The sequence below is a fragment of the Sturnus vulgaris genome, chromosome 5 (assembly GCF_052056855.1).
Source record: "Sturnus vulgaris isolate bStuVul1 chromosome 5, bStuVul1.hap1, whole genome shotgun sequence".
In the NCBI taxonomy this organism is placed as follows: domain Eukaryota; kingdom Metazoa; phylum Chordata; class Aves; order Passeriformes; family Sturnidae; genus Sturnus; species Sturnus vulgaris.
The window spans coordinates 68464302-68490949 of record NC_142247.1 but is presented as its reverse complement, the minus strand read 5'-3'; the positions used below and the strand labels follow the sequence as shown (position 1 = coordinate 68490949).

The window sequence follows — 26648 nt, the reverse complement described above, 5'->3', positions numbered from 1 at the left end:
AAATGAAAATTATGGAGCATTACATTAAACAGGAATGCTTTTGCCTCCTTGACTTACCCCTTAATTTTTTTGTCCAGGAAAGTAGACATAAGTGAATTCAAGCCTTCTTAGGGTTAATAGGTTCTTCTTTGAAGGCACTTAAATATATAAATAGCAGAATTTATTTCTTGTTCTTCAAAGTTTGTTCAATAACTTTGAGAAGGGATATTGGTAGGAAGCTTTTGCAAATAATCTAATATGTATTACAGGCCTATACTCTACCAAAACAACCAACTGACAAATAAGTAGCAGTGGTGACAGATACATTTCTGCACACCAGCAATGCCTCCTTCTGAGATTAGTCCAGATTTCTATATATAATGTGTTTGGTTCCCACCAAATAAAATAACAACCTGCTTCAAATATCTTCATACCTTTGTGATATCTCCCGTCTTGGCTGACGCCCCAGGGATTAAACTGAGACCTTTTTGGACTTACACACACATATCTTTGCAGCCTCAGCTAAGCAGCCATTCCCTGGAATGGATTCAGCCCTTGCACTGGGCTCTGAGTGCAATAGTTGTACTGAAATACTGGTTTGAAAAGTCCACATCGGTGTGGGGGTGTTTCTCAGCTGTTTGATTATTTTTCCCCCTTTACCAAAAGCAGAAGAATTCCCATGCAGCAGCAGCAATTGGCATAATACATTTTGTAAAGAAGCATCTCTCCAGACCAAAGCAATCTGGTCGCTCCCATGTCTGCTGTAAACTTGATAATTAGAAGAGAAAACAGAGGCTGCTCACGGCTTTGCTCTTAAAGAGGATAATGGGGGATTTCTAACTGAAAACAAAGAGGAAAGGACTTTTTCATTGTTTTATATATGCTCTTTTATGTAAACCACAACACATAAGTGGGTATGACATGATCCAAAAAGATGCAGCTTTTATTGACATTTATATAGAAATGCCAGTACTCCCCTTTGTATGTTACAGCAATAGTAATGGCTGTCTGATCTATATTTACTAAAAGAGGGTTGGTGGGAGGGAAAACTTTCATGAAGTTTGAAACTTTTCTTTTTGTGTTTTTTTTGTGTGCTCCTGAGAAAATTGCTGTTGAGTGAAACTCCTGCATGTCTCACAGTGTTTATGTCTTGAAGGCATCATCCTTGCCATTTATGGTGTCCAACACACACGTCCAGCCCATGTAGCCCCAGCATGGGTAAATGAGCACTCATTAACAAATAGACATGGGTAATATGATCTAATGCTATTCTGGTCAATAGGAAAATTCAAAGTCATTGAACTTGGTTACATGACTCCTCAAAGATCCCTTGAGAATCTTGGCCCAAAGCAAAAGGGGAAAGAAAGCCTGGGCTGAGGTCACCCATGTGGATTGCAGGGCTTTGTCTTGTGTGGTTGTGCAGTGTGGATTCAGGGCTTTACACATAGCAGAGATGCTGCACAGCCTCCTTTCCTCTTCCTCAGTGCCTCCTGGATTGATAGATCTGAGAAGACTCATAGCCTATATGGGGATTTACTGTTCTAAAGGTGGTTGCTCCTTTTCATGTCCTCCTTACTCAGGCTTGGCTGAGCCCACACAGGATCCTGGCTTTCCCACCAAGAGCTCTGTGCCATCTCTGGATTATGACTGGGAGCAGTGGGTGTTCTGTGGTGCTGCTGCTGATTTCAGCTGCTGTGGCTGAGGCCAAACTTCAGCCTGCAGAGAGAGAATCTGCCAGGGACTGGCCATGTCCCCTCTCCCCCCTCCATGTAGCCACAGAACTGAAACAAGGGAATCCAAACACTGCTCCTGTGAGAGGGTGGGGAACATGATCTGTGTCTTACCTAGCGGGGCTTGCTCCTGCTGGTGTCATTAAGTTTTTTTCCTTCTATAAACTGAAAGACCAGACAAGAGCTCATCACCAAACTTCCCCCGAAAGAACTGAGTTGGCACGTAGAGATTCTCCCCACTCTTTTTTCTGATTTTACTATTAGGACACTGAATTGCTGACTTTGTTTAAAATTCCCCCTACCATTAGAAACATATGTTTCTGATTTTCTTTCTTGTGATGACGTAGTTTGCACTCTTACCCGAGAGCTGTTTTCTTAATAGGACTAACTATATTTGGAATCACTCTGAATTGCTCTTGAAATGGAAGATTGATGTCAGTATTTCTGGCAGTATTTCACTGTATTTCTTTCCCCATAGTTGAGTATTAAATGACTTCAAGCTGGAACACCTACACCATTTTATTTTAACATAATTAGATTTGGTTTACTTTAGTGCTGTATATACTCCTAGAGTAGCTGATACAGGTAAACTTATTAGTGGGATGGTTTGGGGAGGATTTAGTAAATAACACAAAGAGGATGCCAGCGAGTGTAGGGGGTTGTGCTTTGCATCAGTTTACACACAGGAAAATCTTAAAAGCTTTAGAGATGTGATCCTGTGTTGACACTGTCACATCTGTATCTCAAGCACACTTGAGTGGCATTTTAAAAAGTATCTGCACAGGATAGTGATCTGGATCCCACTGAAATCCCCTATCTAGAGGACATGGATTTTATTAGTCAGCTGTATAATTTCCTGTCCACGTGGGAGATGACTGTTCTCTGGTCATAGGTAATCCACCACAGTCCTCCCAGTCCTGAACAACAAACAAGAAATGTCAGCCCTGAGAAGGAGCACTCAGCTCAGCACTGGTTTGGGCCTTGAACCATCTTGGAAACTCTTTAAGACTCTCTTGGGAAAAAGCAACAGGCCTTTTTCAAGAAAAAACAGTACCCAAACTGCCCTAAAGTTCAGGCTCATTTTGGACTACACTTTGTATTTCAGCACCTTTAAACTCTGTGTTTGATTCTGGAAGGACAAAGCCACTGATCTGGTCTGTCCCAATGCAGCAAGTGGGCTGTCTTATTTCATCTCTTTATGTACATAGATCTTGATAACTGGTTTGGACTCGTGGTTAGAAAGGTAGCCAGGCTTCATGGGAGTCTCCTGCTTCTACACTAGAGGTGCAAAAGCATCCCATATAATCCTTCCAAAAACATATTCAATTATTTTCATTTGGCTGGGAAATCATCAGGGTTTAACTTCTATTTACTTGTGTATTTATCAATATATTTCTCAATAATATATTAAATATATTATATGTATTTATATATATATATACACATCGTGTTTATTTAATATTCTGCCTGTATAGGTCCTTGTCTTGTGGAATCTCTGTTTTTACTGTTGAGAATCGAGTGCAGGGTTCTTCTTTATAGACACCCTTGGGTACTTGGATCATATTTTGGACATTCTTCACGCATACTCTGTAACTGGAAGTGTTCCTATGGCATGCAGTGATTTACAGGGAGCATGGTAGGAGGAAAAAAAAGCATTCTTAAGTGGGATAATCCTGAAAAGAGCATTTGATTTGGCTATAATTCCTGGTGATAATCCAGATTTTATCTTCATTTATTAAATCCATTTATTCTCCTTGTAAATTTTGGTTAACTGAGTGGTAGATTTCAGGAGCACACTGATGCTGTGTGGGTGAGACACAGCAGGGACACATAGCCAAGGACATGAAATATATGGAAATGGGGAAAAAGGAGGGGTTTTGGTGGGGGAATCAGTGCTCTGACTGCTGTGGGTGATTTGTATCTTGTTTTTAGGAAAATAAAAGAGCATAAGCCCAAGAGCTTATTCTGGAAATGGCTTTATAATAATGGTTTTCAGTCATTTGAATAGGCAGGTACTTAATTTTTTTTCCAGTAGCAGAGCCAGCTCCTCCACAGCAATTTAATTTGAAACTCCTGAATGATGGATTTACTTTTTTAGTTATCCTGTACAGACTCTGTGAAGCCCACAGATTCCCATGGATCTGCACTCCCCTGGGTGGAAACCACCATGCTGAAGCGAGGAGGAATGAAAAAAAAAAAACAAACCTCCAAATAAAATAACAGGAGAAAGCAGAAGCTAACTGGCAAGTTAAAGCACCTCCAGTAGCAATACAGCTGTGAAGGAGTTAGTATTGGATAAGTTTTTCAGGAAATCCCACATAATTTAGCTTTTCTTTCCAAGTAAGTACTTGAGCTCACATCACTTTTAATTGGCCTCACAGGAGTCTCAGCCAGTCCTTGCCCATTCCTGTGCTGTGGCCACTCTGCAAGGGAGAAGATGGTGTAAAGGGATTTGGTACCACTGAGAGTGGTGGTGTCTGTGGTTTTGTGCTTGATCCTGGCCCTGGTTTCCCTTCTCCAAAGTGGAGAAGCCCAGAAAATATTTTTTTTCTGTGCCTGTTCCAGACTAAACTTTTCATTTGAGGGTCCTGAAAGACCATCTCTTCCCTGAGACTCCTCCTGAAGCCACATGTGCACCAGGATTCCTTGGGTGATGGCATAGCCACAACTGAAATAACATTTTCATAATAACAATCATAATCATTACTGAGTTATATAAATATCAGCACTTGGCACTGTTGTACAAAGCCAGAAGTATTGCTGGGAGAAAGCAGTGAATTAAAAACTGTTTTGCAGTGCTATGCTTCTCCTTGTATTAAAAATAAAGTGGAACATCATGAGCAGTTGGTCTTGCTGTTTTGTAAACAATTTTCCTCACATATTCTCCTCTTTTCTTTTGATAATGGTGAGGAATTGTACTGCTGATCAAAGAAACTGCATCAAGTCTGCTGTGCTGGGGCCAGAAGCTTTTCCATAGCTCTGCAAATAGGAGTTATTGTCCCATAACAGACCAAAAATGTTCCTTGCTTGGGATCACTACAGTTGTAGTAATCCCCCTTTCTTTTGGAAGCACAACCCACACATCACTCTAAACAAAAAATAAATTCAAGCATGACACATGGCTACATGGATGTTTTTGAGATTGAGTAATCCAGGAGAAAGTGGGAATGGAGAAGGAATGAAGCAAGATGAGAATATTTAAGAAAAAACTTTGTCCAACTTGGATGCTGAAGAGGTCCCCAAACAGTTAATTCCTGCTGCATATTTTTTCACTTCTCACTTAAAATAGAAAAAAAATCTGAAAGTGATCACAAATGCCAAGAATTTGAATGGGAACTGTGAATTCCCTTGCAAACTTACAGCTTGTTCAAATTTGCATTTATTATTTCATAAACTATTAAATACTAGCAGGAGTTTTGCAGGTAAGTTCTAAAAGCTATAAAGAGCCAAGTGAAAGGTATGTGCCAGATCATCCTTGCACTCAAGAAATCCATTTCCAAATGTTGTCAGAGGTGCATCCACATGTTTGAGACTCATGGCCAGACGTATGGCTGTGGTCATGGCTGGAGAAAGATTTGCACAAGGGCTAGAACCTGCCCAGTGTTTATTGCCTGAGTCAAAACAAAGTCAAACGGGGATCAATGAGCCCTCAGGCTGCAGAACAGTGAGGGCTCAGGTGTTTGTACTGCCAGCTAACCCAGGTCTGTGTGCATGATGCAGGGATGGCAAATCTGCTGCTTGACTGAGCTGCTCCTGTCCTCCCAGCTCTGCAGGGAGCTGCCCACGAGGATTTGTGTCGATCTGAGGTTTGTGTGTGAGGCACAGTGTGCTCCATGTATTACAAAATAGATTTGTCTGTAAATGGTGATGACCTTTACCGTGGTTCAGTCTGCTTGAAAAGAAAGCCCTGAGGAGACATCCTCCACCGAGTGGACCACACTGTGATTTCTGTAATCAGCGTGTGGTATTTCTGCCTTAGGAAAGGCTAAGCCATTTCATAGCTGTCTCTGCTCACCAGTTACTTTAACACCTTCTCTTCCAGTCTCTGCCTGGCAATTCTGCTCTAACCCAAATTATTTCAGTAGTAATGGGTGTGCTGTCCCAAGACCTCCAGTATTTTTGCTTGCCTTTGTTGGAATTACGGTGTTCCTCACACAACTGACTTGTCTACTATCAATAGAAAAGGCACATACAAGCTGTCATTGATCACTGTCCCTGGAAGGGCTCAAAAACCACAAAAATACGGCACTTGTGGACATGGCTTATGGTGAACGTGGCTGATAGGTGGATTTGGTGATCCTAAAGGTGTTTCCATAATGATTCTATGATTCTGTGACATGATGGGCATTGTGGTATGGACCATATTATAAACCCATTTGTGTGTGTATTTCTTAGCCTCAAATGAATATCTTTAAGCATTATGGTTCATAGCTATCTCTCACCATGGTATCTTGGCATTGTGTTGACAACACTGCAAACAATGAAGTACAAAAAAATCCTTCTCTGCCTGTGAAGAGGTGGAAGTGTTTTACTAAAATGTTGTGAGAAAAACATTGATGAGGAAACAGGTCCTTTAGCAAATCTGATGGTGGCAACAACACAGGTATTGCTAGAAATCCTTTGGATTGTGGAGGTGATTGAGGGCCCACCCCGAACTAATATCCTTTAGTAGTAGTTCCTTTAGAGAAAAGAACATAACTTTGCCCAAACACATACTGTGTGTCCTCCTGCTCACCTCCAGAAAGCTCTTCCAGACCTTTTGTCTCTTCTCCTTGTACCTGTCAAACCTTTTGTGTCTGACTGCTGTTGCTGAAATAACTGAGTCTGGTAGAAAGGCAGATGCTCCCTGGGATAGGATAAGCTTCACTTAGTGTATAAATTCCTTAGATTAGTACTAGAACCTGCTCTTGGATGCCCTGGAGAGCAGGGGACCAGCACAGGCTGAAGTGCTGTGGTGAGATGCAGACCCACAGTGAGAGTGAAACCAGGCACCGAGCCCAGTTTCTTGTGAACTCTTTGCTCAGATGGGCAAGGCAAATATGCTCACCTGGAGTCAAGGTGGGGACACCAAGTCCTTCTGTTTCCTTTCTGGGAACTGGAATTGTCTCACCTTGCTCAAGACATCACTGCAGTAGCATGCCTGCCCTCAAATGGTTAAGTGCTGATGCTTGTCTGAGATATTTCCTCCTTCTTGGGAATGTGTTAAGCACTAAATGATGCATGAGCACCTTGGAGGGAGGTGTTACATTCTATATGAAACTGTACACAGAATATTTATTTTTCACTGATAATTTTATTCTGGTTCCAGGATAACTTGACATGCTAAGCAGGCCCTGAAGCAAAGCAGTAATTTGCGTTCCTCTAAACAAACACGTCCTCTAATTACTGTTTTAAAGGTGGTATCATACAAGAAGAAGCAATAGAAAATAATTTTATAGGGTGGGACACATGTCAAACGGGCGCTGGCATGAAAAAAATGTCTTGAAGTTGTAACAACCTGTCTTTATACTTGGCATGCTGCTTGGCTTGCCCTGAATTTAGTAAGATCTTGGGTGTGATATTTCCTAGGAAAGATCCTTATCTCGGGGATCAGTGTCTGCCCAAACTGCAAAAAATAACTAATCAGTTGGCTTCTGCTTTATGGTTTTTGCTTTTATTATTTCCTTTTTCCCATGCATATATTAGCAGGTGAGAGCTTGTAATGTGAGCTGGGGACTGAACAGGGCTCTCCTGTCAAGGCAAAGACAGGAGACACTGCAGCCTAAACTGGAAGAGCCCATCTCTGCAGAGGGATTGCAACAGGCTCTTGACAACCACACATGAGGTACAGAGGGAGATCCAGATCAGGCAGTCATTAGAGTTTTATCTTGGGGAAAGTGCAATCAAGACAAGCCAAAATCTCTTAGCAATTTAGATTGCAGTCAGCTTTAATTACGAAGCCCAACTTCTGATCCTCTCTCCTCCCCGTGGTCAAAGCTTATAAAATTTAATTGGCCTCAATGATGACATATTTATTTTCAAATAGGCTGTTTTGATTTCTGCAGCGTGAAAAGGAAGTGAAGCCAATCCAGTTTCAGTGGCAGACCACTAGACAAGTTTGTATTTGCTAAACACTTTGTGTGTTCTTCTGAAGCTGCCACCCCCTGCCTTTACCATGCCACCTGCAGTGATGCTGAGAGTTATGGGCAGCAGTGTCCTCTGCTCTCCTCTGTGGGGGATTATAACAACAGCACCTTCAACTTGGGCTCACTTTTTTATTCCATATATTGACTAGTAGAGTTAGAAGTTCTCCCATTCAGCATGTTGAGAAAATGACTATAATTACTCTGTATTGTTTATCAGGCCTCTCTTAAGAATTTCCCAAATGCTTTTCTCGCTTTAATTTTTTTAAAAAAAATCTGAAATTACTTAGTCAAAAGTTGGCTACATAAGTAAATGAAATTTTCTTCTAGTTATCTAGGCTGAGATTGTTTTCCTCCTATTTGTATGGATCTTTTCTGTCACTTCTGTTATGCATTTTGTGTACATAAACCCCTCTTCCTCACAGTCTGAGAGGAAAATAACCTGCCTGAAGAAAGCAACCATTAGACAACATCCCAACATTAAAGATCTCTACAGTCAATATTAGTAACAGAGAGAGAATAAAGATTTCATTTAAAGTCCATGTAATCAGATTTTTCTTCCATGTTTTAACAAAACATGTAGCATGTTACCACTTATTGCAGCCACAACATCCTGGCAACACATGCAGGAATTGGCCAAATGGAACAATGCTTGAGATACCAACCTAGACAGACACTCAGCAAAAAGCACAGGAATATAAAGAGCAGAGAAGGTGGGAAAAAAAGCCATTTTTAGCTGTACTGCACTGTATGGATCAGTACAGGTCACCACCAGAAACCTGTTAACGTTTCAGAAAAAAAGCACTTGTTTAAACGATTTCCTTCCATTAGAATTCAGTCAGAGGCTTCTTTGTTCAGCACTTTCCAAGCTGATTATTTATTCTTCATCCAAAAATATTTTAGTTTCCTCAGAGGAAACCGCAGCATGCTTTGACTTGCAGTAGCTTGAGTTTGCACAGTACAAGATTGCTGCAATAATGGCAATAAATGGGGACTTTCACAAATGCTCATTCCCTTTGCTAAGTGGGATTGCTTGTGATAGGGCAGGAATTGTGCACAGGCGGGGCTGTTGTTTGTATGAATGTCATGCCCAGCTGAGTTTACATATTTGATGTGATCCTGCCTGACTCCAAGGAGATAAATTAAATTAAGTTCTCAGAAGGGAAGTAATTAGACCATGAAACAATGGCAAAGATAAGGCACTATGGGAGAAAATGTCCTCGAATAAACAGGGAGTAGAGGGGGCTCTTAGTGGGGAAATACACATTTCCTCAGCTCTCAGTAGATTGGCAAAGGTAAGATTTCTCAAAATTAAAAGGAGAACCAAAGGGGCTGCAACAGATCTGATAACCCTGGCTTTGGGGAGAGAACAGAATAGTTGGGGAATGGGGCTGTCAAGGAATCTCCATCAGAAGCAGGTGCAGGGAGGAAGGTTTTCAAGGTGGGTGGGCTCCAGGTTTCAGCCTGTTCTCTTGCTTGCCACAGAGCTGTTGAGAAATAAGCAGTGTTTCCCACATTCAATATCTACAGGAAAAAAAAAAAAAAGGCTGAGAGGTGCCAGAAGTGGAAGACCATTTGTGTGAAGGTGTCAGGAAAACAAGGAATCTGCATGCTGGAGTTGTGGGGCAAGAGGGTTTAACCAACTGCCTTCAACCCAGAGAGAAGTGGGAGAAGAAATTTATTTCTTATAAAGTGTAGCAGATTCCCAGGCCTGAAATCTGTCTTTGCATTCACTGAGAGAACAGATTTTTTATTATTTTTGCTGACCTTTAGTTAAACAAATAATAAATGCTACCACCAGGAAGTACCATATCACCTTCCTTTTAAATTATCTGTAGAATACTTTGTTTGGAGAATTGGACTCTAAATCTCTTTCTAGTTGCAGTAGTTTTACATTTGTTTAATTTCCTTTTACTTCAACAAGGTTGTTTCTGAAATAAAATCTGACTGGATATAATCAGTGATTAGATTGAGAAGCTTGCCAACAGTGCCAGTGGGATTCTTAAGGTTTTTTACGTGGATCAGCCAGAGGATCTGGAAGCTTATGATTGTGAGAAGTAAAGGCATTTTCAGTGAAGATGTCTTAAAATAGCTGTTGTACCATCTTACCAGGTTTCTGTGAGCCATGGATCCCTACAGAGAAGGATATTGCTTGGTTTTTCATTGGATGAAAGATGGTATCACCATTGGCACTACACATGGGAGGGATCCTCATTATCTAACAGCATACTTAATCATCCTGAATCCTTAGAAATTATTTAAAATATGCTTTAGTCTTAAAAAATGCATTGGTATTGTAAAATGTGTAACAGTCCCCATTTCAAAGGCATTCATCTGGACATCATAGGTTTCTGTGTTAGAAATCCATGAGTATTTGACCAAAAAAGTCAGGCTGTGGGTGAGATTTCTTGAGATGGGAGCAGATGGTCATGCTGAGGGACAGGGAAATAGACCCCTCTTCATCAACTCTGGACCATGATTTGAAGCTCAGTGAGTAAAATGCCTCTTGATTTCAGCTGCTGGCCTCACTCCCTGCTGTGGATGGACATTTCATCCTCAACACCACTCAGCCTGTTTATAAAACGATGAAAAGCAAATCCTGTTTGGAATGGAGGATTAATGTAGTCAAGGGATTGCCGTGAGCACAGAGGGTGTGCACATATCTGTCTTATTTCATACTGCAAACCATCACCCCAATGTCTGAGTAATGCACCAGCTGGATGAGGAATTGCCAGTTTCTGGCAAATTCAACAGAGGTGTTAATCACTTTGCTTTTGGGGTTATAAAACACAGCTCACACACATACCTGCTTGAAGTTTGGAACCTAATTTTAGATTTCTCTGTTTGAAATTTCTTTTCAGCATTTTTTTGTGGGCAACCTGAGCAAGCAAGGAGATGTTTAAGTCTTGGTAGAGGTTAGCAATATTTGATGGAGAGTTATGTTCTAGCTTTTTTCTGACCATCTTTAGAAATGCTTTTCATAGCTGACATCCTCAGCAGATGTACCCAGGTGAAGTCTAGAACTAGGAAGGATCATGCAGAGTGGGTGGATTTATCCTGAAAGGCAGCTGACAGAGTTTCAGAAGGAAGATTCCTTCCTTAGGCCTTCTGCAAAGAATGGGGAAGTTTTCAAAAGGAGCTGTGCTCTGTGCTGGGTCAGCACATCCCCAGGTTTCTCTGCTTCTGCCCTGTTCCCAGCTGCCAAATCCCTCTCACTGGGTGCTGAGAGGGATCTCAGTTCCTTTTCAGACTGAAGTCCCTTTGCTAGGTGAATGCTTCCACTTTCAAGGGCCACTTTTACTTTAATCAACTGAAAGTTGAGTTCCTTTGGGCCATTAGGCATCTGTGTTCTTCCTCCCAAGAGACAGTTATTTTGGCAAAAAAAAAAAAAAGAGATGGAAGTTGTTTATCTGCAGAGCTCTTTGGCCAAATCCCACCTTTGAATTGTTGAATTGTTATTTGGAAGGAAAAGGAAACCCTGAGAGCCAGGTTAGGATGCAGATTGCCTTCATGTGTTCCAAGGCCTGAGGAAATGATCTACAGAGGGAGCTGGGAGCCTGAGAGCAGCCCTCTCAAAATGTTGGATGGAGGTATGGACAGCAATAGGCAAAGGCAGTGCTCCTGCCCCTCACTGGAGCTCAGAGATCTACTCTGGACAGTGCATCAGCAGCCTCTGCTCACCCAGGAGCCTGCTGTCCTTGCTGGAGGTGGGTGTCCAGCTGAAAGGGGTTTCCTGCTTGTGGCTGTGCACTCCCTTCCTTTTGAGACTCCTGGCAGCTCACAGGTCCCATTAACTTGGTGGCTTTCCCCTGCCACCAGGCTACAGAGCCTCCTGGTCTTAGGTGTTTTCACCCCTTCCTAGTGACAGTGGCACCAGGAGGGCAGGATTCAGGGGTCAGGGGAAGCAATAGATATGATGGGAATAGGCTAAGAAGGTCCTTCAAAGCACAAATGAAATGTCCAGAGAATAGGCAATGAATAGTGCATGGATGTGCCCAGTCAAAAACACAGACTAGGAAATGTTCTCAGCAGTGTGAGGGAATGAAAAAGGCCAGTGAGGAAGAGATTGCAGTAACTGAGACTGCATGTTTGTGACTCTTCCCTTCTCTTTATTTTATTCCTGATTGCTCCCCTGAGCAGGGTCTCACAGACAGCACAAATGGAAACACAGGTCTTTGTAAACTGTGACCTGCTGTCACCAACAGCGTGGCTGCTGCAAGCAGCAGCCACAGAGATGACTTGTGTGACAGCTGCCACAGGGAGGAAAAGAGTTTTCCACCTTCAGGTGGGCTTCTGACAAAGAGTAAATGGATGGGGGGAAAGCAGCTCAAAGCAGATGAGAAAATAAGACATAGAAACAAAACCAGATATGCAGACAAAGCAGGAGGCACTGGGTAAAAATTGGGCTAATGTGAGGTTGTTTTAACTGTTCACACTGTGTGATTAAGTACTGTGAAATTTTACGACTCTGGTTATCTACTCAGAAGTGTATTTATATCCATCAAAAGCAAAATCACATTTTAGAAACAAAGGCTCACCTGCCCCACCTGTATCTGGTATGGAGTTTGCAAAGCATAGCTCAACAGTCTGTTAATCAAAATGATAACAGTGAACTGAGCACACACATGACTGATGCAATATTAATTGCTCAGATTTTGTACATTGCATTTCAACAGTGTGACTTCACTGGTATTATAGGCCTGGTTTGAGGCCACTGAAACCTGTCTGCCCCTTGGGGAGTCTGCTTGACTGGTTCTTTATGGTGTCACCAGACCCAGCTCAGAGAGAAGTCTGACACCAGCACTGTGTGCACCAGCTCAGGTGTGAATAAAGACACGAGGTTTGGTTATTTTATTCTCTAAATACCTGCAACTGTGTGTCCTTGGAGTGAGAACTGACACTTTCCTGCCCATTACAAAAGACTGGTTCCACTTGGTTTTACCTTTCAGAAAGACAAAGTAAGGTATCAGAGGGATGTTTCTTGATGTCTGGTGTCTCTGGACGTTTCTGGATGGTTTCCTGGCAGTAAGTTTGTGCCTCTCAATGCGCCCATTAGTTCTTGTGAAGCCACACATGGAAGCCCAAATGTATTTTGGGCATTGGATTCATGTTTGTTTTCCCCTAAACATTTCCAAAGTATTTTTCACAGTGTTTGCTCATAGCTGGTGCCAGCCTGAGCATGTTTCCAAGCTAACTCCAGCCTCCTTGGAAATCCTCAAAATTTCTTAAACAAATTCCCTTGGCTTTGCAAACTTTGGCTTTCAGTCCTAGGTCAAAGGTGGATTTTTTTAAGCGTGAAAACAGCATTTCCAGTCATACTTCAGAGCTATGTGAGTGGGGAGAAATGTACATTTTTCTATGTGCTTGGTTTGAAGTTCATGATTTCATAATGAAAAAAGGCTGAAGTTAGAAGGCTAATGGAAACTCAGACCCACAACATTAACTCAGCAGGTAGCTTCCTCCCTCTTACTGTCCTACTGAGAGCACACAAATGCCCTCCTGGCTGGAGGAAATAATTATTTGCTTCAAATATGTTGTTATTTTAAAATCCTACCAGAACACAGAGTAACCTGATAATGCAGTAATTCACAAGTTGAAGTATAACTAGATGGATAGAGAAATAAAACAGGGCAAAAGGACTAGGACAGGATGCTGGTCAGGTTGGTACTCTGATGCAGTTTGGATTTGAACTTCAAGGGGCACTGTGCAGGAGAGTGTGACACATGAGAAAACACATAATTGGTAAGGACCTGTGCAATTCTAGGTTTCAAGCTAAAGCACAAATTAGGAATTGTATAGAAACATCTGTGCCTGCATTTGTGTTGCATTCAGAATTGGGACATTCTGTAAATTTTATTCCAAATCCAGCCCTTGAGAGATCACCAGATCGCAGATGATAAGACCCGTGAGAATGTGTACATTCATCTGAAAATGAACTTCTAACCTCATCAGTTTGTGATGCTAATCACATCACCAACTACTTTCCCAGCATTTTCTACTTGTTGTGCTCAGCATCTATGAAGCAGATACACTTGCAATTTGTGACAAGGCATTGGATTTATTGATGCCACATAAAGATGAGGTAATGATAAAAAAGAAAGGGCTGATGACTGTTTCATGATGTATCATAAATGAATGCATCACGCCAATTAAGAATACAATAGGAAGGAGTGAATGCTATAAAATCACACCCCTTGCTTTGTAACTCGTTTTGTTTTTTTTTTCTGGGAAAAGCCAGGCAGTAAGTTGCCTCAAAGGCTGAGCTGGAGAATACCTTCTCCCCACACACATGCTCCACCCAGATCAAAACTGTGAAACAAATATATTTGGTGTCCTAGGGGTCCTCCAGCATCATCTTGACAAGCTCTGTTGGCAGATGCTCTTTAAGCAGGATACAGCTATCATTAATTCAGCTTTATTCATGGCGAGCAATGCAGCTTTTAGCACAGCAGAGAAGGGGATGTTACCAGAATGCCCTGTGTCCATCATCACTAAGGCTGCATTTAGTACCATTTATTTTAGTCTTCATCTAATAGCTACCTTTCATTCTAAATACCTTGAATTAATTAGATGTATTGCTCAGGAAAAAATGAGTCACCACGTGTGACTTGTATGTGTGACTTGGCTGCATAAAATATTAGAAATCTATAGAACTGTAGTTTATAAGCCAGTTGGTTAGAAAACATTTTCTTGAATGCCATGAAACAACCCACTTTTTCATACTGATTTCTTCTTAATGGCACGAATGAAAACAAGGAATTTACAAAGAGAAATTTTGCTATCAATGTCCTTTGAAGTACATTTACCAACTTCTTTTCTGTATTTTTATTCCCATTTCTGCTTCATCATGACTTGCAAAAAGTCAGTGGGCAGTGATAAAACCTAGCTAGAGTAATGGAAAAATAACCACATGTCGTTGCAATATTGCTCTTTAGCCCTACTGCTCCCACAGCTAGACATGCATTTATTTCACATGAAGGATTTGCTGTCTTTTAACACTAATTGCTGCTTATGACATTAATATTGTGCTTGTTGCTGTCTGAAATATTGGTGTTGTTAACCTCCAAGGCCTGCTGCAGGACAGTGCCACAGTGGCATATTTAAAAACATAAATTCTTTCTGCAGTGGTTATTAAGGATTTAAAACCATGGAAAGATTCCAGTCTTCCAGCCCCTCAGTGCCTATATCACCCTTAAAAATCTTTTAGATATATATTTTTAATATATTTAGCTGTCTGAAGATACCCAGAAGGAAGTTTGAAAGCACTTTGATGCTTAGTTACTGTAAGAAGTTACTTGCATCATATGGTACCTAATCATCTTTAGAAGTCTGTTCCTTGGCTACTAAGTGAGTGTTTTTTTAAATTATATTTCCATGCCATAAGAAAAGAGGTAATTGCAGTTTATAGTCCTCTTTTCTGGGCAAGTGGCTGCAATTATAGAGCTGGCTTTGGTTTAAACTTTGCAGTTACCTCTCCAAAGACACTGTGGGGACATTTGTGAATCCAGGTTTCTCTCTCCTAAAAATAGAAACCTATACATAGGGTCCCTATGCTCCACACTGATACATGTAGCAGGAATAAATGAACTTCACTATTTAATTTTTTAATTAGGCCCCCTTTATGATATCTTTGTAAAACTGGGGAGATTAAGCTTCTCAAACTTATTCTCACCTGGTTAAAAACCAATTAGCTGTTATACACAAGCAAAATGCATTCTTATTAACAAGGATTTCTGCTAATTATATTGTTCTGGTTAAATGACTTTTCTGCCACTTGATATATTGAGTTCAAGTCTACTTTGGACTCTACAGTGAGTGCTGCCAAGATGTGAATCCAGCCACTGAGACCCCCAGCAGTCTTGCCTGATTAAAGATTCCAAGATTTGGCCCAGCTGAATTGTTCCATTATTAATTCTGCTCATTGCTGGAAGGGTTTTTTCCTGTTCTCTCCCTCTGCTTCTTTCCTGAAGACCACATGCAAAGCAAATGCAATAGCAGTGGAAGTAGAAGACTATTTTTTTTTTCCCTAGGGTGTGGGAAGATTGAAAATAAGCCAGGCTGGAACATCAGTAGCCTTCACTGTGGCTTTGAAATGGCAGGTTCAGTTAAGGAGGGCTGCAGCTGTGTTCTCCTCTGTCATTTACCAGCAGTGCAGTGCAGCAATGACGGGACTGCCAGGAGTCCCACTGCTTTCACACAAGTGTCAGGAGAAGTCGATCTGTCTTTGAGTTTGGTTTTCTGTGCTCTGTGATTGAGGACAGTAACTCATAATGAACATGGAGAGGCAAGGTCTGTCCTCTGAGATCAATCCCCCGCTGTGCAGAGCTTTCCCACTGGCTCTGTTATGGTACAGGGTGTCTGTGACTCACCCCAGGGCTATTGGCACTTCCCACGGGCAGCTGGGGGAGCAGTCTTCTGTGTGGGAGTGTCCTAATACAGTGATGATGAAATGTGCAAACCTGCCTAGCCTCTTACTTATCCTTCTGTCTCAATAAATAAAATAAATTGGCTTCCCAGTAGCCTGGTGGGAAGGAGGGGGTTTTCTGACAGGTTGCTGCTGCTGCTGAGTTTGTCATGTGGCTTGTCCCAGCAGAACGAGTACTTGAGTCAGAGCCACTGCCTGGATGTCACCCAAGGATTGCCCAGGAGCCCCAGAGAGCTGAGCTCCAGCATCCCAGTCTGCCAGGCTTCCCTGCTCCCTGGACAGGTGGCCCTGGGCCAGTCAGGTGGGCAGGGTGCAGGCAAGCACCACCAATGCACAGTGGCCCCGGTGGCACAAACTCATCAAGACCTGATCAAAACTCTAACCCACACCTGCTAGGAGAAGCAAAGTGGTTATTACTGTACCCCCTGCACACACAAGGTCTCTGACCAATTTTGGGGGCCATTTGCTGTTCCTCACTGTAGGAGACACCTGCAGCTGGGCAAGTGTGACACTGTTGGCCACTGGCACTGAGGAACTGTGATCTGCTTTAATTGTCACATGCACACCCAGTCTGATGAGACTCAATCAAAGCTTGTGATTTTCTAGGCTGCCCAGCAGCAATCAGCAGAGATGAGCATGCAGAGGACAACTCGGCTTCACTGGGGGACAAGAAATTTATGTTCAGGATGTTATTTGTGCGTGGTTGCCACTTTCTTTTCTGCTTCTCCTGTGGACAAAATGTGGTTTTGAGGCGTAAACCTCTTTGGATGTGACTGTAAAGCATAGCCCTGCTTCCTGCTGTGAAGTGTCTTTTTGGTTACATCAGTGTTTTCTGAGTACATAAACCATCTCTGCCTTTGTGCTGTTACTTGTTCTTATCATCAGTAGTTTGGTTCCACCTCACACATATGCATTAGCTTTTAGGGTAACCCAAAAAATAAAGATGCTATAAAAGTCACAGCTGGGAGTCCCAGATCTGTGGCATCTGGGTAACAGCTACATTTGTACCCCATATGGTGGAATGAAATACCTGGCTTTGTTACATCTTTCAACTCTGTGCTTGTGTGAATAGGCTTTTTTCCATGTTCCTGTGTAACTTACCTATGCAGGTGGTGGGTGTTTCAGCATTCACCCTTCATTAGTATGTATTCAAAGCAGTGAAGGAGATAACAGCAAACAACACCCCAGTGTCTGTGTCAAATGTGTATTTCACGGATGGAAGGGCTTTCTTTTCATAGGTGGAGTGTCTGCTGCCAGGTTTCAGATAGAACAGTGTGCACACTGCACTCATCTGAGAGCCAGGAGGCCACACAAAGTGTTACACCACTTAATCAGCTCTTCATTCACTGGAAACTAATCAGATCTTCTCATTTTGTAAGGCAATGTACAAGGATAGTAGCTCTGACTGCAGCCAGATCACCCTTCCAAGAGTGCCAGTCGTCCCGTTTCTCACAGGTTTTGCAAGCAGAGTCTGCTTTTACGTTCGTGAAACACCTCCAGAGCAGCCCACCTCAGCCCAGGAGCTCTCACCACGTTTAACTGCACGTGGCTCCTCAGTCTCCCAGGCAAGGGAGTGGGAACCATCCCTAATTACTGGCTGCACATGGAAATCCACAGTCCTCCACACTGCAAAAACAGGGCTGCTGCCAAGAACTGAAGGATGGTACACTGGTTTTGTCTGAGATAAATCCTTGCAGACACTGCTTTTATCTTTTTCACCTTTAGTGATTAATTAATCATTAATATTTGTTTTGATGTGTTTCACATTAAACAGCCTGGAGGATTCTGCTCAAGCTTGGCAAGCCTTTTTGATCACTGCCAGCTGGGATCCACGGTTGGAAACCATCATTCTCATGGTTTGATCTGCTTCTTGTGAAAGTCAGGGATATTCCTAAAATGGCACTGACATGGGGATATTCCTGTTCTTGAATGGGCTGCCAGATCTGCAGGAATGCAGGCATTCCAGAAGATTGTTTGGACCTAATCTCCTCACTAGAGTTGCAAGTTTTAGTAATAGAAGATCCAGAGTTTCAATTTCTTTCCCTTGAACAGCTGCTGAGCAGTATTCATCTGAAAATGCTCAAGACAAGTGAGCACAAGGCCAGCACCTAACTCCAGGTGTGTGATCCAGGAATCACTCATGGTTATCCTCAAAATACCTAAAATAATTTGTTATGTTCATGGGGTGTTATGAAGTTCCACCAGTGCCTGGTGAAAACCCATGAATCTGTGCTGAAAATGTTCAGCTTTTGTCTGAGCTCTGTTGTGATCTTACTAGGAAGTATAAAGGGCAGGGATCAGAAATTTGATGGTGTATGTGGGTAGGTTTTGTCACAGCCAGTTAGTGCTACAGCTGATTAACTACACAGCTCAGATTTCCACCTGTGGAATGTCTCCAGCTTGACTTTATCACTGCAAAATCTCATGAGAACATTTTATGCACATGGTGTATAAGGCTGGTATTTGCTATAGAGAACATACAGTGCTAGGGAAAAAAGACCACTGAAATGAATGGAAATATTTCTGGGTCTTCACTCCTGGGTAACAGGAGATTATAGAGGTGATGGGTAGGATCTGGAAAATGAAATGGAGAGAGGTCAAGTTGTATAATCATGAGAAAAGATGTCCTGATGCCTCCCTGTCCTTTCTCCTCCATGTGGGCCCCAGAGGTGGCAGCTGCACTGACAGCAGAATCACTCAGCATTCTGCTAGGACACTGGATCAGAACAAATCCCATCCTTGCCCATTGATTTGCATACAGAATATTACAGGCCTAATTGAAGTGTTAAAGTGTGAAAAAACTAAACTGGAAACCATGTTAATTTAAAAATCATTACTATCTTCTAAGGCTAACAGAAGTAGGTCTTTTGGTGGACATCCCTCTCCTGAATTTTGACTGTTCCTGCTGACTTAAGGTACCTGCTCTGAGCCACTTGCTGCTTGCTGCCAACACTGGAGCTTTTTGTCAGTCTCCTCTTCAGTCACAGCTGAGGGAAGGTTATGAAGTGACTAATCCCTCCAAGTTTACCTTTGTGTACCATCTTCTAGGGCACCCAGGGCCTTTTCCTCTAGCTGGTTTCCCAAAGCAGACCAAATTAACCTGACAGAGGCACAGAGATCTTAAAAAATTTTAGTGAAGACATTAATTTCCTTCCTGTGTTGTGAGCAGTCTGTGTTTCGAAGCCCCCATGTGACCCCAAAGTTCAACTCCTTGTCCTTCCAGCCACAAAGATGTAAATAATTTGGCCAGGCATTCAGCATATGGGCTCTGAACCATCTGGCTGTGAGCTGGAATTAGCTGTCCCTTGCCCAGTTGTTAGATCAAGCAAGGCAAGATGTGCAATGTGGGTGGGAACAAAGGTATCACAGCGGAGGGAGATCAGAGGAGGCCAATAAACACCGTCTGGCATGGGGATGTAGCACCATTGCTATGTTTTAGCTCATAAAAATGAGCTCTCTTTTCTTTTTAATGCAAGGGAATATTTAGTACTGAATCCAGAAAACCTCCTCCAGCTCTTTGCAATAGGCAAATTAAGGATACAACTTCAGAAAACGCCAGCAATCTAAGCGTAGCAGGAGAGAAAAACCAGATGTTTTGGATTTGCAGACTCTGTAGAGCCACCTTTGCTGAGCCACTGACATCTGCCTGGTTTTGTTCACATCTCTGCTCTGTGTCTGAGCTGAGGCTTCTCTAAGTTTTGCATTATTTGCATGTATTTGTGAGAGAGGGGGAGACTGCTGCCCTGAGATAGTGAGCACCAAAGCCCCTTTCTGCTGACACAGAAGCTGTCACCACTGCTGGACCATGTTCTTGTTGGCTGTGGTGGGAGGACATTGTGGGGGATATGGCATATTAGAAATTAATCTCAGGGTCATTAAACCTTCCACCTTTCTTCTAAAGCTCTCTCCAAGGGTGCCCATTTCAGGGCAAGGTGGTTGACTTGGTGACATCAGTCTGGTAGCCTCTCACAATTTGGACCCTGGAAAATCAACCAGACCCGTATGATGTGAGGCACCACACTCTCCCCCCTCCCTTTCATATCCCAAAATCAGCAGTAGTGTGGCCAGTAGGAACAGGGCAGTGGCTGTCCCTCTGTACTCTGCACCGGTGAGGCTGCACCTCCAATCCTGGTGTCACACCAGAATGGCACTGAGGTAAGGCAGTGCAAGTCCCACGCACAGCATCAGTATTGGGATGTTTTTTGGGAGCAGGAATGGTGAGCAGAGTTCTGCTGCAGCCAGCCAGCCGTTTCTAGGACAGCCACCAGTTTCCTTCCCCATACCAACCCCTGCCATCTCACCCCATTCTCCTCTTAGCAGAATTGCCACAGTTTCTCCTTGAGATCAGGCTGGCTTGTTCCCATGCATCCTCACATCTTCTGAGCCACCAGGAAGATTTTTTGGTAGTTTTCTTTCAAGTGGAAAGCAATCTGATCTGATCACTCCCTGTGAATATGTGTGAGACTATCCTACTATCTGTTGAAATTATTGACTCATTTCAAACAAATAAGACAGCTGAACAGAGGCAAGTTTGCAGTGCCCTCCACTGAAACTGCGATTTAAACACTTCCCTTGGCCAACTGGTGAATTCATCAACCCTCATGCTGCTGGTAAAACTCTCCAGGGTAGGTGTGGGAATAATGGAACATTGATTCTCAAAGACATTTGGTTACTCAAAGCCACGAATCCTTACAGACTCGTGCTTTGTTAGTTCTGGCTTTTGCAAAATTATTTGTGCTTTCTTGTGGCATTTTACCTGTGACATGTGCTGGTCGTGGAGGTGCAGCATTAAATGTCACATCTTGCAAATGTAACACTGACTTGGAAAGAGCTGTTGTGGGGGGGACCTGCCCTACTTAAGCAGCTCTTGTGTTTGCCCAAGGTTTTTGTATGGTATTCTTCTAACTGATCCTTGTTTTAGTTTAAATATGATAGATATTAATGTAAGTGATTCAATTGTGGTTTGTAGCTGGGATGCCCACATTCTCTCCTGGCAGATCAGCAGCCAAAGCAACAGCAAAATCTGAGTTCTCTGCTTTTATTTGTGCAGAGTGTGGCCCCTCTAATTAATGATCCACGGCAGCATGCAGAAGGTTTAGTGCCAGCTCTTTGGCCTCTGGGATGGCCAGGAACCAGCAGAGATGTGCAGAAAGCTCAGTCATTAAAGGATTTAGTTTCCCTTATTGTACATCAACTTCCAAATTTTAATCCCTTGCTTCTTAAAAGCAATCTCCAACCAAAACCCATGAAATAAATTGATTTTTAGATTTTTTATTTTTTGGCAAACGTTGAAGTGAATACTGCCCATTAGAGCTAGACCTATGGGGGCTTGTGCACTTCTGGTGGCAGTGAGTAGGACATGGTGTCTCTGTGCCAGCCAGTGGCAAGGGAGGATTTTAGCATCACTGGGATGCCTTTCCATGTGTTCATCACCTCTCCAGCGCTGCAGCACACCCATTTGGCGTGATGGGAACTGGTGAGCAGGGCCAAATGTCACTCCTGGTCATGTCCAGTCTTGTTTTGGGGATGTGTTTCAGCACCTTTGGAGGTGGATGTTTCTGTGTTTTAGCAGTAGCAGTTGGGGGAAAATGACAATTCCCCTGTCAATGCTCTCATTCAGTGACTCCACAGGAAGCAAAGGGGGCCAGTCTGTGTTTGGGGCTCAGCTGCAGATCAAGCACTCTTTTGCCAGCCCTTGTTTGCACAGCTGCCATGCCCAGAAAACTCACTTGAAGTCTTTGGTTGCCCAGTTCATTTTGCTCCTTTAAATCTTGGCTGGCCGTGTGTTAAAATATTGCTCAAGTGCAACATTGCCTTCATTCACTTGTATCGTTGACACCTTTGTAAGAGCACATGGCAGAATCACAGACTGAAAGTCTGGAGGGAAAGCTTGATAATTTTGCATGGTTGCACTGAGCCCCAAGGTTTGTGTCTGCCCGAGGCACAGAATCCAACCCAAAGCTGCTCTGAACAGGGGGAATCCATCCTTTCTTTTCATTGTTTCTTTCTTATACTAAACTTTTCATAGTTTCTTACCAGGTTTAATCTCTCTTTATGCTTCTTTTTGTGCACTTAAATTCCCTTGATTCTCACTCCTAGATTTATTTTACTCTTCTTTTTCCCATGAATTGCAGCATCACATGAGACTTGTAAGGTGGAAAGTCCTGAGTCTAAAAAAGAATTAGCCTCTCTTTATTTGTATTTTTATTTCTAGACATCTTCTTTCTGTCTAATGGCCTCAGAATGTTCCTGAAATTGAACAAAGCAGTGGTGGCTGGAGGTGGCACTTGTCTTTTGTGCCAGAGATGGAGGATGTGATGCAAGCAGGGGTTTGCCAGGATGGAGGAGGAGTATCAGGAAAAATAGCAAATGGGATGAAAGGGTGGCAAGGGCAATTTTCCTTAGTTTATATCAATTTGTGTAATTGGATCTAATTTGCTTTAAGCAAGTCCATGCTTTGATGTTCACTTTCAGGGCTCTTTTTCTTTCTTTGGAAACAAGTAATGGGAACTACTCTCACCCCAGCCCATTTCCATGTCCCCTCTGCTACAGCCCTAATATTGCACTATTACATACCCTAAAAGCATCAATGAGCTGCTTTGTGCAGAGTTAATAGGCAGATTTATCCATTGCAGGGTGGGAGCCACGTGTTGGGAAGGGAGGAGTTTGGAGAGAGAGGACAGAAGGAAGAAAAGGTCTGCAGAGAAGAGGGGTTAAGATTCTCTCACAGAGCTAGGAAGCAGAAGGAATTTAAATAATATGGCCCATTGATTCAGATATTACTCTGGGATTGAGAAATCTTGGTCCTCTCTGCTCCATTCTCTCCTGTGATTACAGAAAAACTTGTAGTTTTTCTGCACAATGCTTCCCCTTCCGTAAAGTGAGAGCAGCACCTTTTGAAATAATAAATTCTGTCAGGTCTTGAGTAGATCAGACAGTCCAGTGAGTGTTTCTGCAGGGCTGCGTGCAGGCATTTGGAGGCTTAGCAGAATGAATCTTCTGAACCTGTGAGACTCACTTGGTGCTCCTAGAAGGGGATAAAAGTGGAGTTAATTAACCCATCCCCAAATCCCTCCCAATCCACGACCAGCAAGGAGCTGCCACTCCACAGTGTTTTCCTTGGCTCTCAATGTTCCCAAGCATCCCTGCAAACCAGAAATGAGTGTCTGCCTGCTACTCACATCTGGCACTGCTCATCTGCTTGCAGGGATGTGGGACAAATTTGCTCCATCCCCGTTGGACTTTGTGGTACCAACAAAACATTGTGAGGATGCCACACCTGCTTGCCCAAATCCCAGCGTTATTGAAATGAACATTGTTCATCCTTGAAGGATTAATTATTGTGTGTCAGGGCTGTAAGTGATTGTGTGCTCATGCTTTAAAGGGAAGAAAGGAGCACACGGATTTCTGTGTGAATTTCTGGAGTGAGTGGCAGAGGAGCTGCTGCTGCTGGCAGTGATCTCTGCTGGGAACCCCACAGCTGCTCCGCTCCAGCTCCAGAAGCACAAGCCCCAAATTTGTCTTAACTGTGGGCTTCACCCCAAGTAATCTCCATAGTGTTGATTTTTAACTTTGAATTCCATCTTCCTTTTAATAGCTTCTCATTTGGGAGTTCCTCTGAGTAGAGAAATGCTGTGCAGGACAAGCGGCTTCATTTGCAGGTGTGTGATGTGCACATTGCCAGGGATATTAAACAGTGCATAACACCATGACTGAGGCCTTGCTGGTCTTGGGAAGGCTGAGACAAAGGGGAGAAAAATGCCTCCTCCCCTCTCGTCATGACCCTGGAGTTCAGCAGCCACCAGGAGCTGGGGTGGTTGGTATGTACAGACACTATCTTCCAAAGGGACATGGTGCTCCAAATGCCATCATCCCTAGGAGGCATCACTCTCTGGATCCTTTGGGGGTGTTTCAGCTTCTTCAGCTGTTTTCTCCCAAATTACACTTCATATTTCCCACATGCTCACGTCCAGCATCTGATTTCAGAGGGGGCTAGATGGGCTCCATAGCAGGACCCAGCAGGGCTGGGGCTAAACCTTTTCTCCCCTTTCTCTGTGGCACTGAGCAGGTTTATCTCCCTCCCTCCAGAGCACAGGGTGTGGTGAATATTTGGTTTGCAAATCAGGGAGGGGAGAGGGTCTTGCTGAGCCCGGGTCTTGCTCAGCCTTGCATCTCTGATGAGCTCTTTCCTGGCCTCAGCCCCCCTGGCTGCTCTCTGTGGGTGACCATGTGTGTGATGGTGAGGCTGGTTTGGGGAACCTCTGAAGTTCTCCAAAAACAGAAATGCAAAGCATTTGTGTATGCATGGTGAAAGCCATACCACAGACTAAACTGGAGGCTTTAAACATTATGGCAGATTGATTGTGTTAAACTGCCACCATCATGATGGTAGCAGGAGCACAAAGGATCGTGTGAATGTGTGTGGTGCATAAAGGAAAATGGATAAATAAATATAATAATTTGCATTTAAAATAAAAAATTGCTTGAAATGCCATTTCTAACACACCTTCAGCTAACTAAATTAAACAAAGCAAGCCTGCCCTTGTCCTAACTAACCCTTAAGGGACCAGGCACTTGACCTGCACAGCACAAAAATGCTTCCCAATATTTGCTGTGTAAAGCCAAGTGGGTGGTGTATTGGTTTCCTGTTGCAAATATTAAGAATTCAATTTGTGATGCAACCTATCTGGAAATTTTGCTAAAGTGTCATGGGATTTTCCAGCCATTTAGGTAGAATGAAGAGCCAAGTCATGTGTTTGTTGCTCTAACATCCTGCAGTGTATTACATTTGAGTTTGCTTATTGTTGACATTAAATTTCCTGTGTGTAAAAGTCCTTGCATGAACACAGCTTTTGATGACTAATTACGGGCATAAATTCAGGTCAGTCATAATATTTCCAGTGAATTCAGAGGAAACTGAATTAGTCTGCATGCTTACGGGAAAGATCTTGCTGGGCACGAGGGACCTTCTGCTCTCCACGTCATCACACAGGTGTTAGGACACTTGTGACCATGGAGGATAAAGTCCTGGCACATGATTAAGCTTCTTAATTAAGCTACTTGAACCTAGAAACATGTAGAGAGTTTTGCATTTGCTGACAATGCTTGTTTACTTTTCTTCTGAACATACCCATCTGTTGTTTAATGAGTGGCCTCTTCTTAGAATTTTCCATCTTTCTCTTGCTCTTGAAATATTGTCTGGAATTGGTGTAATTAATGTTCTGCCCTGGGCTTGCACTGGGGTAGTGTCTTCAGAGTTTGCACAAGTTAAATATATCCTTTGCAAATAGTTTGTAAACATTTAAGGAGCAAACCCATAGAGGCATTGCTGAAGTAGCTAATTAGATGTGTGCTTGTAGAGATGATTTTTCTCTTTAATGCTAGTGTTTTGGCAAGAGGCTTGGTGGGAATGGTGAGGATGTAGAAAAGCCATGAACACTCTTGCAGCTGTTGCACATAGTGCTTAATAATAAAAAGGGAAATTCGGGCATCAAGACCAGGCTTAACATCAGAGCAGTACGAATTTGGTGGGAAGGAGCATGGGGCTGTCATATGGCTGCTGATTCCCCCTGTCAGCTTCTTCACAGGGTCAGATCCCTGTTTCCTCCCTGCCAGCCTGCACCCTGCCTCTGTCTCTCCCTTGCACCCTGCAGCAAAGCTGTCCTGACAATTCAGCCTCCAACCAACCACCTTCACTCCTCTGACACAGGAACTGTAAACCTCTAATGCCTCAGATACTTAACTGTTACACGTTTTGGTTTCAGAGATGAGTGGAAGAAATTTTTCTGAATAATTATGGTATTCTGGGCTGTGAAGCACTTTGTACTGCTTACTTTTGTTGAAAGGGCCCTAAAGATCATCTGGTTCCTATCTCCCTGCCTTGGGCAGGGACACCTTCCACTACACCAGGTTGCTCAAAGCCCTGTCCAACCTGGCTTTGAACATTTCCAGGGATGAGGCATCTGTGACTTCCCTGGGCAACTTGTGACAATGCCTCACCACCCTCACAGTAAAGAATTTTTTCCCAGTATCTAATAACTAGTAACTAAAAATAGCTCTATGTTCTACAGTCAAATGAAAAAAAAAATTAAAATCACGATTTCATCCTATCTTATCTTGTATTTTTTCAGGATCAAGCATGAAAATATAGTTGCTCTGGAAGACATCTATGAGAGCCCAAACCATTTATATTTGGTCATGCAGTTGTAAGTACTGAACCTAATGAAGTTTTTATATCAAAGTTGCCAATTCTTCTTGTTCTGGTTTTGTTCTTTAACTCAAAAGATGGGATATGTAAGAGGTATTTGTCTTGTGTGCTACAGACTGCAAAATCCCTGGAGGGAGGTCAAAACCAGATCTCTAATTATGATGTGCTGTGTTATAGTAAAATTG

The 26648-nt window shown here is 42.9% G+C and overlaps 1 protein-coding gene across 3 annotated transcripts in view; it reads left to right on the top strand.

Moving 5' to 3' along the window:
• CAMK1D (calcium/calmodulin dependent protein kinase ID) overlaps positions 1-26648 on the top strand; it is a 206569-nt gene that overhangs the window by 98732 nt on the left and 81189 nt on the right. For all 3 annotated transcript variants that reach the window (XM_088165924.1, XM_014883083.2, XM_088165925.1), the window contains exon 3: positions 26387-26461. In XM_088165924.1, coding sequence (XP_088022050.1) covers positions 26387-26461 — 75 coding nt within the window. The remainder of the gene's footprint in view (positions 1-26386; positions 26462-26648) is intronic.